Raw genomic sequence first — 14,611 nt, 5'->3', positions numbered from 1 at the left:
TGTAGAGATCACTTCTCAGCAACCTTCTCATGTTCATGACAGGCAAAATTGCAGTGAAAGATAAAACTTTTGTATAAATAACACAGGATCACACTATTTACAATAGGTGGGAGTTACAGCTCATCTACTCCCCCTCGCTGTACAGTGACCTCTGAACAGGTCGCAGAGAATGCACAGAACAGTCTTCCATAGAAGTCAATGAACGTCTCCACTCTACAGGTTCCTATGACCCATGTGGCTACTGTAAATCGTGTCTTTTAATGCTAGCAGCTTCTTAGGCAAGATGGCTTCCCCCATAGGCCTGTTTTACACTTGTGTTGTTGTACTAAGATCTGGCAGAGGATCTCCAAACCAGGAAAAAACGATTCTGTTTAGTCCTAATGCATTCTGAATAGGAACAAGTCCGTTCAGGATGCCTCCCGTTCTTTCAGCATACTGTTTCTGCAAGCTGAGGTTTTGTGACCGGTCCTAGAAAAGGAACAAACCAGATCTGTCACTTAAAACAACTCAAGTCAATGGTGGCAGATCCGGTTATTTACAATCATAAAAAAACAGATCCGTCACCCATTGACTTTTAATGTATTTAGTGACGGATCTGTTTTTTTTTTTTTCCCGTTTTTTGTTTTTACACAACCGCATCCTAACGGAACAGATGCATCCTGATGTGCAAAATCAAAACTGATCCGTTTAATTCCGGTTTTGAGATCCTCTGCCGTATATAAAAACCGGAATTAGCAGTGCAAGTGTGAAACAGGCCTTAATCATGTAAGGCTCCATTCACGCATCCGCAATTCCATTCCACATTTTGCGGAACGGAATTGCGGACCCATCCAGTTCTATGGTGCCGCACGATGTGCGCCCCTGATCCGGAATTGCGGACCCTCTCTTCCGGGTCTGCAATTCCGATCCTGAAAAAAGTAGAACATGTCCTATTCTTGTCCGCAATAGCGGACAAGAATAGGTATACTCTCTTAGTGCCGGCAAAATGTGGAACGCAACATTGCCGCTGTCCGTGTTTTGCGGATCCGTGGATGCGTGCATCCGCAAAACACACACGGATGTGTGAATGGACCCTAAAGGAAATACAATTAGCAATCTGCAGTCAGAAAATAAAAACAGATCAGAAAACAAAGGAAATGCGTGATTGATACATTCCATACATTGAATTGCTCAAGTGTGTTTTAGTTACGTTTTTGAATAGAATTTTACTTTACTAGATTTTTTTTTTTTTTTTAACATGTCCCTTTTTCTTTTCAGGACACGCCTGGACTGGATCGATGCCATGACAGCTGGTTTCCTGGTAGCAGTTTGCTGTGTAATATGCGGCATGTCATAAACTTTGTGCGTGTTCGTGTACCTGACACTGCTCCAGAGGTGCGAAGAGAACCTCCAGCAAGCACCAGTTCGGATAGCCATTCATCTGCACATGTAAGTGCTGCTGCAGGGTAGATGTCGCCTTGTCTAAAAAATCTAATATAAAAAAAATCACCATTAGGGTCCATTCACACATCCGTAACGTGTTTTGCGGATCCGCAAAACACTGACACGGCAATGTGCATTCCGCATTTTGCGGACCGTACATCGCCGGCACTAATAGAATATTCCTATTCTTGTCTGCAATTGCGGACAAGAATAAGACATGTTCTATTTTTTTTCGGGAACGGAATTGCAGACCTGGAAGTGCAGGTCCGCAATTCCGTATTCGGGCAGCACATCGTGCTGCCCCATATAAATGAATGGGTCCGCAATTCCGTTCCGCAGAATGCGGAACGAAATTGCGGACGTGTGAATGGGGCCTAAGGGTCCATTTACACGTCTGTAATTTGGGTCCACATTCATTCTGCAAATTGCGAACCCATTCACTTTCAATGGGGCTGGAACGGATATGAATCCGTATTTCCGAGATCCGCATCCGTTTTTTTTTTGGGATCCGGTTTTTCGGGATCTGCAATTCTGTTCCTGAAAAAAACAGAACATGTCCTATTCTTGTCCGCAATTGCGGACCAGAAAAGGCATTTTCTATTATAGTGTCTGTGATGTGCGGTCTGCAAATATGCGGATCGCACATTGCAGGTGTCCGTGTTTGGCAGATGCGCAGTTTGCGGATCCGCAAAACACTTACGGACGTGTGAATGGACACTAATATTACAAATATTACGTTAGAATTCTTTAGGAATATTCTACTCACCCCACAAACATTCAAAGGAATCCTGCATCCTTTTTATGCTGCCCAAACTGCTGCTAGCATGAAAACATGACAATCTACTTCATTAGAAACTGTGTAGTTTCAAAGAACCTAATTAAAAAAATAAAAAGTCCTGCACGGGGCAAAGAGTCCTCTATGTGGCTTCTCCCTGCTCGTCTTGATTGACGGGTCTCTTCCTATTTGCGTATAGGGAGAGACCTGTCAGTCTAGATGTGTCGGGTGGGATAATCTGCACAGGGGATGTTTCTCCCTGTTCCAGGATCGATTTTCAGAACTACGGTTTATCTGAAGAGCCACGGCCTTTCAGAATAAATATAGCATTCGGTAGTGAGGTAACTTGCTGTTCGTTTATGCTGCCCTTGGTTCAGGCAGCTTGAAACGTTTTATTTTTTGGCAAAGTATTGATTGCTAATTATGTGAGGAGGTTTACTTACTAATAAGGTGAGGCACATGGAGGTCTAAGGCTACTTTCACACTAGCGGCAGGCTGTTCTGGCAGGTGAACAGCCTACCGGATCAGTGTTGCCGCTAGTGCATGCGTGCCGCCGGAGGTCTGCATCGGCCCCATTGACTATAATGTACTGCACTTGCAGGAGCGCACGGCATTATCATGATTTATAATGCTATGTGCCTCTGCTTGACCTTCCTTCTACATAATCATAGTGACATAAAGCTGATAATGCCGTGCGCTCCTGCAAGTCCAGAACGGAGGATCATGTTCACACACACACCTCATTCCTGCAATGAATTCACAATGGCTTGTGTGAAACATCCCTTACTATTAATGTGAGGCAAATGACTTTATCAGCTTGGACGTCCATGTGCCTCACATTTATAGTAGGTAACCCAATCATGTGCCTCACATTAAGGGCTCATGCACACAACAGTATGGCTTTTTCTGTGTTTTGCGGTCCATTTTTTACGGATCCGTTATTCCGGTTTTTGTTTCCGTTGTGTTTCCTTTCAGTTTTTCCGTATGCCATATACAGTATATAGTGATTACATAGAAAAAATTGGGTTGGGCATAACATTTTCAATAGATGGTTCAGCAAAAACGGAACGGATACGGAAGACATACGGATGCATTTCTGTATGTGTTCCGTTTTTTTTGTGGACCCATTGACTTAAATGGAGCCAAGCACCGTGATTTGCGGATAAGAATAGGACACGTTCTATCTTTTCACGGTACGGAAATACTGAAACGGAATGCACACGGAGACACTTCAGTTTTTTATGCTGAACCATTGAAATGAATGGTTCAGTATATGTACCGCATACTGAACTCAAAAAACGGCCAGTATACTGAACGCAAAATACTGTCATGTGCATGAGCCCTAATAGTAAGTAATCCCATCGTGTGCCTCACATTAACCCCATGTTGTCCATTATGGGGGAAATACATGATGGGGTTACTATTAATGTGAGGCACGTGTCTTATTAAATTTGAACCTCCGTGTGCCTCATATTAATAGTTAGTGACGACATCATTAACCCCATGTTGCCCATTATGAGGTACATGATGGGGTCACTGTTGCTATTGATGTGAGGCACATTGAGCTACTAAAGTAATAAGACAATGTGTCTTACATTAATACAGAAATATAGCATGAAGTACATACCTGTAAAAACAGCAGGCAACTTCTCCATCAAGATCCTTCTGGATGTTGAAGGATAAAGGACCTTTGATGTCATCACCATGTGACCAGCAACAAGTGGATGTTACTGGTCACATGGTGATGAAATCATGAAAAGTCCTTTAACCTGTGAGCATCTAGCACAGGGATGGCCAACCTGCAGCTCTACAGCTGTTGTAAAGCTACAATTCCCACCATGCCCTTCTGTAGGCTGATAGCTGTAGGCAGTCTTTGCCTGGGAGTTGTAGTTTTGCAACAGCTGGAGAGCCGCAGGTTGGCCATTCCTGATCTAACAATGTGAGGACTGTGGTGAGTTTATCCTTTCCCTGTGCTCCCCATCAGGCCACTCAGTTATATCAGTGGTGGCAGTGGCCAGCTGCTCTCCCTCCTTCTCCACTTGCCGGCCGCTTATGAGAACATGGCGTCTGCCGGGCTTTGCATGCACAATGTTCTTTGGTAGAGACTGATACTAAGCTGCGCTATAGCACAACATAGTATCAAAAATTGCCTATCCCAGGCTCAAATCGAACCAGGTAAAAAAGTATTGATAATTCGATACTTGGTGCAACCCTGCCATGTAATATAAGGGTCAAAATTATTATTTTTTGTTTTGTTAAAGCACCAAATCTCTCACACAGCGGTAGTGTTGATGGATAAAATTCTGGCTATTTGCATCCACCACTAGAGGGAGCTCACTACGCAATAATGTATAAAGTGCTCACTAAATGCCTTACTAGCTGTAATAAGAGCCTTCCTAGTGGGGTCTAAAGGCATAAAAAAAAATATATACAGTGGATATAAAAAGTCTAAACACCCCTGTTAAAATGTCAGGTTTCTGTGATGTAAAAAAAATGAGACAAAGATAAATTATTTCAGAACTTTTTCCACCTTTTTAATGTGACATAAACTGTACAACTCAATTGAAAAACAAACTGAAATCTTTTAGGTGGAGGGAATAAAAAATAATAATAATGATGTGGTTGCATAAGTGTGCACACCCTCTTATAACTGGGGCTGTAGCTGTGTTCAGAATTAAGCAATCACATTCACAATCATGTTAAATAGGAGTCAGCATACACCTGCCATCATTGAAAGTGCCTCTGATTAACCCCAAATAAAGTTCAGCTGCTCTAGTTGGTCTTTCCTGAAATTTTCTTAGTCGCATCCCACAGCAAAACCCATGGTCCACAGAGAGCTTCCAAAGCATCAGAGGGATCTCATTGTTAAAAGGTATCAGTCAGGAGAAGGGTACAAAAGAATATCCAAGGCATTAGATCTACCATGGAACACAGTGAAGACAGTCATCATCAATTGGAGAAAATATAGCACAACAGTGACATTACCAGTTTTCTTCTAGTCTTCATCAATGTTGGAGGGACGTCCACCATTGATGAAGACTAGAAGAAAACTGGTCTGGGAGGCTACCAAGAGGCCTACAGCAACATTTTAAGGAGCTGCAGGAATATCTGGCAAGTACTGGCTGTGTGGTACATGTGACAACAATCTCCCGTATTCTTCATATGTCTGGGCTATGGGGTAGAGTGGCAAGACGAAAGCCTTTTCTTACCAAGAAAAACATCCAAGCCAGGCTACATTTTGCAAAAACACAGCTGAAGTCTCCCAAAAGCATGTGGGAAAAGGTGTTGTGATGAAACCAAGGTTGAACTTTTTGGCCATAATTCCCAAAAATTTGTTTGGCCCAAAAACAACACTGCACATCACCAAAAGAACACCATCCCCACAGTGAAGCATGGTGGTGACAGCATCATGCCAAGAGGCTGTTTTACTTCAGCTGGAACTGGGGCCTTAGTTAAGCTCGTGGGAATTAAGAACAGTTCCAGATACCAGTCAATATTGGCACAAAACCTTCAGGCTTCTGCTAGAAAGCTGAACATGAAGAGGAACTTCATCTTTCAGCATGACAACGACCCAAAGCATACATCCAAATCAACAAAGGAATGGCTTCACCAGAAGAAAATTAAAGTTTTGGAATGGCCCAGCCAGGGCCCAGACCTGAATCCATGGGGTGATCTGAAGAGGGCACAGGAGATGCCCTCGCAATCTGACAGATTTGGAGTGTTTTTGCAAATGATAGTGGGCAAATCTTGCCAAGTCAAAATGTGCCATGCTGATAGACTCCTACCCAAAAAGACTGAGTGCTGTAATAAAATCAAAAGGTGCTTCAACAAAGTATTAGTTTAAGGGTATGCACACTTATGCAACCATATTATTTTAGTTTTATATTTTTTCTTCCCTCCACCTAAAAGATTTCAGTTTGTTTTTCAATTGAGTGGTACACTTTATAGGTCACATTGAAGGTGGAAAAAGTTCTGAAATGATTTATCTTTGTCTCATTTTATTACATCACAGAAACCTGACATTTTAACAGGGGTGTGTAGACTTTTTATATCCACTGTATATATATTTTTTTAAGTAAGTGCCCTAATGACAAACTCATTCTGCTTTAACAGATTTTCCTACATTAGAAGTAATGCTTTTCATTATCCATTAGCAGGCTCCCAGGCGGCCTTCCTTCCAGAGAGAGGTAGATGTGTGATGTTTGTCCTTGGATGGCTTGAAATGCTTCAGGTGTTTCATCCTTGGCTTCTGGCCTTGCATGGTGTTTAATAACCCATTAGTGTAGTAAATGGATTTTATGTGACATTTCTAAATGCATTGGTTAGGCTACTTTCACACTAGCGTTCGGCTGTCCGCTCGTGAGCTCCGTTTGAAGGGGCTCACGAGCGGACCCGAACGCTTCCGTCCAGCCCTGATGCAGTCTGAATGGATGCGGATCCGCTCAGACTGCATCAGTCTGGTGGCGTTCAGCCTCCGCTCCGCTCAGCAGGCGGACACCTGAACGCTGCTTGCAGCGTTCGGGTGTCCGCCTGGCCGTGCGGAGGCGTGCGGATCCGTCCAGACTTACAATGTAAGTCAATGGGGACGGATCCGTTTGAAGATGCCACAATATGGCTCAATCTTCAAGCGGATCCGTCCCCCATTGACTTTCAATGTAAAAGTCTGGACGGATCCGCTCAGGCTAATTTCACACTTAGCTTTTTTTTGCTAATATAATGCAGACGGATCCGTTCTGAACGGAGCCTCCGTCTGCATTATTATGATCGGATCCGTTCAGAACGGATCCGATCGAACGCTAGTGTGAAAGTAGCCTTACATAGATATCGTGCAGACGTACAGCTGTGAGAAGGCGTGCGCTGCGAAGGCCCTGACCCTTCATAGTATCGAATAAATCCACTTTTGTGGTCAGTTTAAATAAAACGATATTCCGGTACATTGTGTAAGAAGCCATAAATGAGCAGTCATGAAAACAGTGCAAGTGTTTGGGGGAAAAAAAATTGCCTGAATGGCCTCTAGTATCTGAGCAATTCTTCACTATAACAGTACGGTCCTTTGAGGCATGTAAATGAATACACAAAGGCTGGCATCTTAATTTCCAGGCTGGTACACTTAGTCTTTGATACACGGCAATGTTTGCTGATGCAGTCACATTGATCGGAGAACAAGGCAGTGACTGCGCTATTGGGAATAAGCTTCTTTGTATGGTCCTCGCCTTAGAGGTTGTGCAATAATTGGGGGGGGGGGGGGGGCAGTTTGCCAACTTAGCCAATCCTGTAAAGAGAAGCTTGCTTACCTGCTTCCTGGTGCTGGCTCCCCTCCTTCTCTTCCAGGCCTGCTATGGAGGAGAAGGAGAGGGGAGCCAACACCGGGAAGCAGGTAAGTAAGCTTCCCTTTACAGGTCCGGCCAAGTGGGAGAGTTTGCTAATCCCCCCCCCAATTCTTGCACAACCTCTCTAAAGGAGGTGTCCTGCCATTAAATATGATATTTATTGTTTAGATTGTAGAAAATAAGCAATGTTTTCCATTTATACGCCATTAAATATGGATCCAGTGAAGAGCGATGACGTTTAATTCCATCGAATTAAACTTTCACATGGATCCACCTGGTGTTCAGAGTGTATAGCAGCATTCACATCAACCTCCTGAGCTGATTGCTAGTGGTCACACACGCTCAGTCAGTCTCCTTCGCTGCCAGGTCTCTTCATAGTGATCCTCTGTTCACTGCAGGCAGTCAAAAGAAATGGTTTTCTGCTTGTTTGGGAAAGGGCAATGTCTCTGCAGTAGCAGGGCAGTAAAACTGAGGAGACTCCTTCCACATGGGGGTAGGGCTACTTTCACATTGCGTTTTTGCTGTATCTGGCATGGATCAGCAAAACGCTTCCGCCTAGATAATACAACCAGCAGAATCCGTTATGAACGGATCCGTGTTTATTATCTTTAAAATGGCAATGACGGATCCGGCATTAAAACCATTGTAAGTTAATGGGGGTCAGATCATCTGTCAGATTTTATTGAAGCAGATAATAAAGTCAAGATGTCCTTAAAGGGCCAGCCTGCCCTCCAATGTCCCCTGACATCAGCATTAGGCATGTTAGATTTCAATGTGCCCATTGTATCTGGCAGCATCTTGCTTCGCGCCTCTACAGATAACACATTAATGATCTGTCTTGCCGAGCATGCATATGTATGGATGGGTTGGCAGGAATAATTGTTCTCCAAACAAGCATTCAGCCGACTGCTATCTAAGGTGTATAGCCAGCGTTTGATAGTTAATCTGTGTATTCTCCTATAGGTGGATTTACATGTGTAGATAATCAGGCAGATGATTGAGAACGCTCGTTTCTGCCAATCTGCCTGTGTAAAGGTTCCACAGATAACCCGATCTATAAGCAAAATGGCGTTCATGCAGAACCTTAATTATTGTTTTTGGGCAGCAGATTGTGCTGTCTAAACAGCGATCTGCTGCCCAGGAACAATGCAGCTGTACGAGGACGAGCGATTGCAATAGCCATTCCTCCTCCTCATACTGTGGAGGTGATCACTGCATGTAAATGCAGCTCTTCACCTCTACTGAACGAGCAGCCGACAGTCAGAAAGAAACGCTCCCTTTCCAACAATCTGCTGCTCGTCTCGGCATGTAGATGCACCTTTTACTCTTGGTTTAGCCTAACCTTGCTTTATTGTCATCTGTTCTAACTGTGCCTCGTGAATCTTTTTTTTCCATATATTCAGTCTTTCTCATTTGCCTCATTCAACAGAGTTATTTTATTTAATTTTTTTTTTTAAGAAAGAAAATTCATTTTGATGAATGGCATTGGAAGGGACTGCATGTGTGTTGGGTATAAATGACCCAGTAGTCCTGGCCTGTGCATGGTTTTCTATGCAAATAAAGTCTAATCATTATGTGCCAGCTTTATTTTATTCTGCATCAGTTAAGCGTAATTGCTAATCTTTTTGCTCTATATTCTAAGCAGTTATTTATGACCTTTCTTGTACCCTTCTAATAAAGTTGGAACAATGAGGTTTTGAAGCACAGTATGATGAAAAATGCCTCACGTGAAGTACTTTTAAAATAGTGGTCTGACCATGGAGACAACGTCGTCTTTCATCACTGCTGTTATGCAAAAGTGCAGCAGAAGTTTAGTAGTTTAGAAAAAGTATGTGTTGGGCTCCATTCACACGTCCGTATAATGGGTCCGCATCCGTTCTGCAAATTGCGGAATGGGTGCGGTCCCATTCATTCTCTATGGGGGCAGAATGGAATGGACACTGTGCTCTCTCTGCATCCGCATTTCCGGAGCGCGCCCCCGATCTTCCGGTCCGCATCTCCAGAAAAAAATAGAACATGTCCTGTTCTTGTCTGCAATTGCAGACAAGAATAGGCAGTTTTATGGGGGGTGCTGGCCGCTTGTATTGCGGATACGCAATGCACTACAAACGTCTGAATGGAGGGGTTTTCCTGGACTTTGATATTGATGGCCTATGCCTAGGAGGTCCAGTGTCTGACACCCCCCACCATTCAGCTGACTACTCCATACATTACCAGGCACTACTCCATACATTTGGTAGTGGCTATGTCTGGTATTGAAGTTCTCTGCAGCTCCATTCCATTCAGGCACCGCTACTACAAAATGGAGTAGTGCCTGGTAAACCATGAAGCGTGACGCAGGGCTCTTTCTGGTGCATCACGACTCCTTCAGTGATCTCTAGTTGGACCCCCACCAATTTGATATTAAACTCTTATCCTAAGGATTGATCGGTAGAATGTGGGTCCCAAGCCCCTCCTCGTTCCTCCTCATTGCATGACTGCAGTGAGGCTGTTTCAAGAATAGGCTCTATTAAGAGTCTGTGGGGCTGATTGGAAGAGTAAGGTATGTCCGCCCCTTAGAATAGACTCTTGGTGTGCAGTAAGGAGGAACAGGGGGCTTTGGACCCCCTGATCTAGTGACTTTTGATGGCTCCTAGTGATCAGCTATTATATGTCCTATGGATAGTTGATAAATGTCCACTGTGGCACAGCCCTTTTAAATGGTAGCTCAGTATGAGTGAGTGTTAGTACACTGCAGTTACTAACTCTTTGAATTCATGTGTTTTCCCCCCAAGAACTCCGGCACTGCTCAAGTTTTCAGTTTGGTTGCTGAACGGCGGAAGAAGTTCCAGGAGATAATAAACCGGAGCAATAGCGAAGCCAATCAAGCTGTGCGGCCTAAGACCTCGGCTCTGAAGTGGACAGCGCCTGGCTCTACGCCGCAATTAACCACAGTGATTTTAGAGGTGAAGGAGAGCATGCTGTCCTTACTGATCAAGCTTCACCAGAAACTGTCTGGGAAGACGGACTCCTACTGCCCACCTTGGTTGGGGGATCCAGATTGTCTTATCCAAGCAGATTTATCCAAATACGCTCATGGGGATGGAGTGACTGCTGTGGAAAGGATTTTATTGAAGGCTGCAATAAAAAGCTGCTTGAACAAACTTAGCATTGATGAAATTTGTCGGAAAGCTCCTCCACCTGTCCCACCCAAAAAGTCTAGTCCTGCAGAGAAGAAAACACTGGATAAAGAGGAAAGGTAAGCGAATACTGCACGGGTGCCTTATTGAAAGTAGTAGAAAGGGCTATATTAATATTCTATAAAGGGGTTATACAGTCATACTCTTCTACCCGAGGCAACTGTCCGATGCCCAGCAAGTATCGTGCATGGATTTCATTCTAATTAATTGGACCCATGCACATTACTTGATGGTTGTAAGCCAGTTGCCTCAACCACTGTTCCATCCAGTGTGCGTGCAGATGTGTCTCCATGTCAGATTGGGTTGTAGAGTACAAGTATGGCTGGCCATACATAATAAGGCCCCTTTACGCTGCAGGATGATCAGGCAGATTATTGTTAACGAGCATTTGTATAAACGCACGTTGGTGATAATCTGCCTGTGTAAAGGTGCTGCTGATTACCCAATGAACAAGCGAAACACGTTGGGTCAGTTATGTAAAGTATCGTTTGAGGGCAGCAGATTTTGCCGTCTAAACTGCTGCCAGCAAACAATGATTCTGTAAGGGGATGAGTGATGGCCTTTGCCATCGCTCCTCCCCACGTTGTGAAGTAGATCGCTGCATGTAAATGCAGCGTTCTCCTTCACTAACGAGCAAGCGATTGCCAAGAAGAAACGGTTCTTCCCGACAGTCGTCTCCTCAATTGGGCCATGTAAAGGGTTTTCTCATCCGTATTATTGGGGAACACAGGCTTGACCGTGGGTATAGCTGCTGCCACTAGGAGGCGACACGAAGCACAAAAGTGTGATCTTCTCCCTCCAGCAATTCCCCTCCTACAGGGACTAAGCTAAAACAGTTTTAGCTTAGTGTCCATAGGAGGCAGACCTCCCTGCTTTGCAGGTCTGCTGATTTTTTTTTTTTTTTTTTTTTTTTTTTAATTTATTTATTTTTCCCTTTTTTTTATTTTCTTGTAGCGGGATTACAGGCAGTCCTAGCTGACTGCACTCCCACCCAGGAGAAGGGAGACCAGTGGGTCCCCAAGCTCGCTGCTCCTTCCCGGTCTCCAGAAGCCTAGGAGGACCAGAGGTTCCTAAAACCTCTGCATACCGCCAGCCTTCGGGTCACCACGGCCGCCCACGACAAGTCCCCTCTGTTTCCGGTGTAGCATCCCTCCCCAAGGGGCCGCACACCAAAGGTGGTGACCCGGCTGGAACTAGGGGGGCAGAACATGCCAGACGGTTAGGTATTCCTGGCTCCAACCCCCCTCTCGCTCTTCTCGGGTTACTTGCTGTGGATGACCCCCACGAAGCCTTGTCCCCTTAGGCGGGGAAAAGGTTAACAGTTGTGCACGGTGGCTCTTCTGTGGGGGTGAGGGGTGGCCCTCAGTGCTTACCAAACTTCTTCCTGTCGTGGTAGCCCCCAACCTGTTTCTCTCTCCTCCGCCAGGGCTGCTTGTAAATTGAGGCCCCGGCTTCTACTGCGGCCTACTTCAGATCCACTCGCCGCGGGTACTTCTCACCCGGCCGACACCTCCGCTCGGCCGGGGCTCCTTGCGGCAGCGGAGGAGGAGTTCTCCTCGTTTTCCCCCTCCTTCATCTGTTCAAGCATGTTTGGCTAGCTCACATTACGGATGCCTGTGTACGAGAAGTTATCTCGGAAGGTTACAAACTCAAGTTCTGTTTTTTTTCGCTATTCTTCCCCGACCATTTTCGCGGATTCGATCATTGCAACCATGGACACGGGGGAGTACCTGTCCTCAATAGACATCAAGGATGCTTACCTCCATGTTCCCATCTGCGTCAGTCACCAGAAATATCTTCGGTTCGCAGTGGGACCTTTTCATTACAAGTTTGTGGCCCTCCCGTTCGGTCTTGCCTCAGTCATGCCAGGGGGATAGTGGCGATTCCGTACTTGGACGATATCCTGATCAAGGGTTTGTCATTCCGGACAACGGCGGACAGCCTACATGACGTCCGAGACACCCTCTAACGCTTTGGGTGGGTTCTGAACCTATCAAAGTCATGTCTTCACCCATCTCGACAACTGATGTTTCTGGGCATGCTGTTCGACACCAATCTATTCTTGCTCCTGGACAAAATCTCCACTCTCCTTTAGTCAGATCCTCTCATTGTTGCGGCCATAGCCTCTTCCCATTCGCCAGTGCATGAGGGCTCTGGGCTACATGGTCTCTTCCTTCAAAGCTGTGCCCTACGCGCAGTTCCATACCAGGGCTCTTCAGCAGCACATTCTGACCATTTGGGACTGTTCCTCGGCCTTCCTGGATCAACTCATCTGTCTCCCTGTCTCCGATGCTGACATCTGGCCTTTCCTTCCTTCCCCTCCACCTGATTGTGGTTACGACAGACGCCAGTCTCTGGGGCAATCTGGACAATCTCTCGGTCCAGGGCACCTGGTCCCACGAGGAATGCTCCCTTCCGATAAATATTCTAGAATTGCGGGTGATTCGCCTCTCTGGTTCATTGGACCATCTCCAGTTCGGGTTTAATCCAACAACTCCACGGCAATCGCCTATCTAAATCACCAGGGCGGCACCCGGAGCCCCGCAGCCATGTCAGAAGCAGCTCTCATCCTCTCTTGGGCGGAGAGCCATGTTCCAGCTCTGTCGGCAATTCATATCCCCAGCATCGACAACTGGATCGCCGACTTTTGTCAGCTGAGAGAAACTTGATCCCGGCAAATGGGCTCTGCATTCACAGGTCTTTCTCACGATCTGCGAGCAATGGAGTCGGCCGGATGTGGATCTCATGGCCTCCTGCTTCAACCGCAAGGTAGAGAACTTTGTTGCAAATTCCAAGGATCCTCTGGCTCGGGAGTCGGACTCCCTTGTGATCCCGTGGACGCAGTTTACGTTTCCTTACGTGTTCCCTCCTCTTTCGCTCATTCCGCGTCTTCTCCGAAAAATCAGGTCCAAAGGTCTGCCCTTCATTCTCGTGGCCCCGGAATGGCCAGGCAGAGTATGGCACACATTCCTAGTCTCCCTCCTCGCTGACAAACCTTGGCGTCTTCCCCTTCGGGAACCTCTTGTTGCAGGGACTGATCTTCCACCCGAATTTAGGGTTGCTACATTTAACAGCATGGCTGTTGAAGCCGCCGTACTAAGGGCTCTGGGTTTCTCTGATGCTGTTGTCCAGACCATGAGTCGGGCTAGGAAGCCATCGTCCTCCCGGATCTATCACCGGACATGGAAGTCCTACTTTAGTTGGTGCGAACACCACCAGTTATCTCCCATTCGGTTCTTGTTGCCGCGACTCTTGACTTTTCTGCAGTCGAGCATGGACTTTGGGCTGGCTCTCAGTTCCCTGAGTCTCGGCCCTTTCCATACTTTTTCAGCGGAATTTGGCTTCACTTTCTGTGGTTCAGACCTTTCTACAGGGGGTGGCTCACGCTGTGCCCCCCTTAACGGCCTTCGTTGAATCCTTGGGACCCTAATCTGGTGCTCAGCGCTCTCCAGTCCTCTCCGTTTGAGCCTTTGCAGCAGGTGTCCCTTTGCTTCCTGTCCTACAAGGTGGCCTTTTTGGTGGCAGTCACTTCCATTCGTAGGGTGTCTGAACTAGCGGCTCTTTCCTGTCGGTCTCCCTTCCTTATCCTCCATCAGGACAAGGTAGTCCTTCGTCTGGTCCAGTCCTTCCTTCCGAAGATCATGTCGGCATTCCATCTCAATGAAGAGATCATTCTCCCTTCCTTTTGTCCTGCCCCGTCTCATCCTCGTAAGCAGTCCCTCCACACTCTGGATTTGGTTTGGACCATTTGCATCTATCGGTCTCAGACGTCCTCTTTCCGACGGAGGGTTCACTATTCATCCTTCCAGAGGAACAGAGACAAGGTCTGGCTGCGTCCAAAGTTTCCATGTCCAGATTGATTCATTTGGCCATTGTGGAAGTGTACCGCATCAGTGGGGGTCTCT

The 14,611-nt window shown here is 46.0% G+C and overlaps 1 protein-coding gene across 1 annotated transcript in view; it reads left to right on the top strand.

Moving 5' to 3' along the window:
* UBR3 (ubiquitin protein ligase E3 component n-recognin 3) overlaps positions 1-14,611 on the top strand; it is a 147,540-nt gene that overhangs the window by 29,343 nt on the left and 103,586 nt on the right. Inside the window, exons 11-13 of the mRNA XM_044304442.1 lie at positions 1,258-1,428; positions 6,352-6,384; positions 10,302-10,765. Of these exons, the coding sequence (XP_044160377.1) occupies positions 1,258-1,428; positions 6,352-6,384; positions 10,302-10,765 (668 nt within the window). The remainder of the gene's footprint in view (positions 1-1,257; positions 1,429-6,351; positions 6,385-10,301; positions 10,766-14,611) is intronic.

Source organism: Bufo gargarizans, chromosome 8 (assembly GCF_014858855.1).
Source record: "Bufo gargarizans isolate SCDJY-AF-19 chromosome 8, ASM1485885v1, whole genome shotgun sequence".
NCBI classification, from domain to species: Eukaryota; Metazoa; Chordata; class Amphibia; order Anura; family Bufonidae; genus Bufo; species Bufo gargarizans.
Note: the sequence above shows the minus strand (reverse complement) of the source record. Positions and strands in the feature narration are given on the sequence as shown.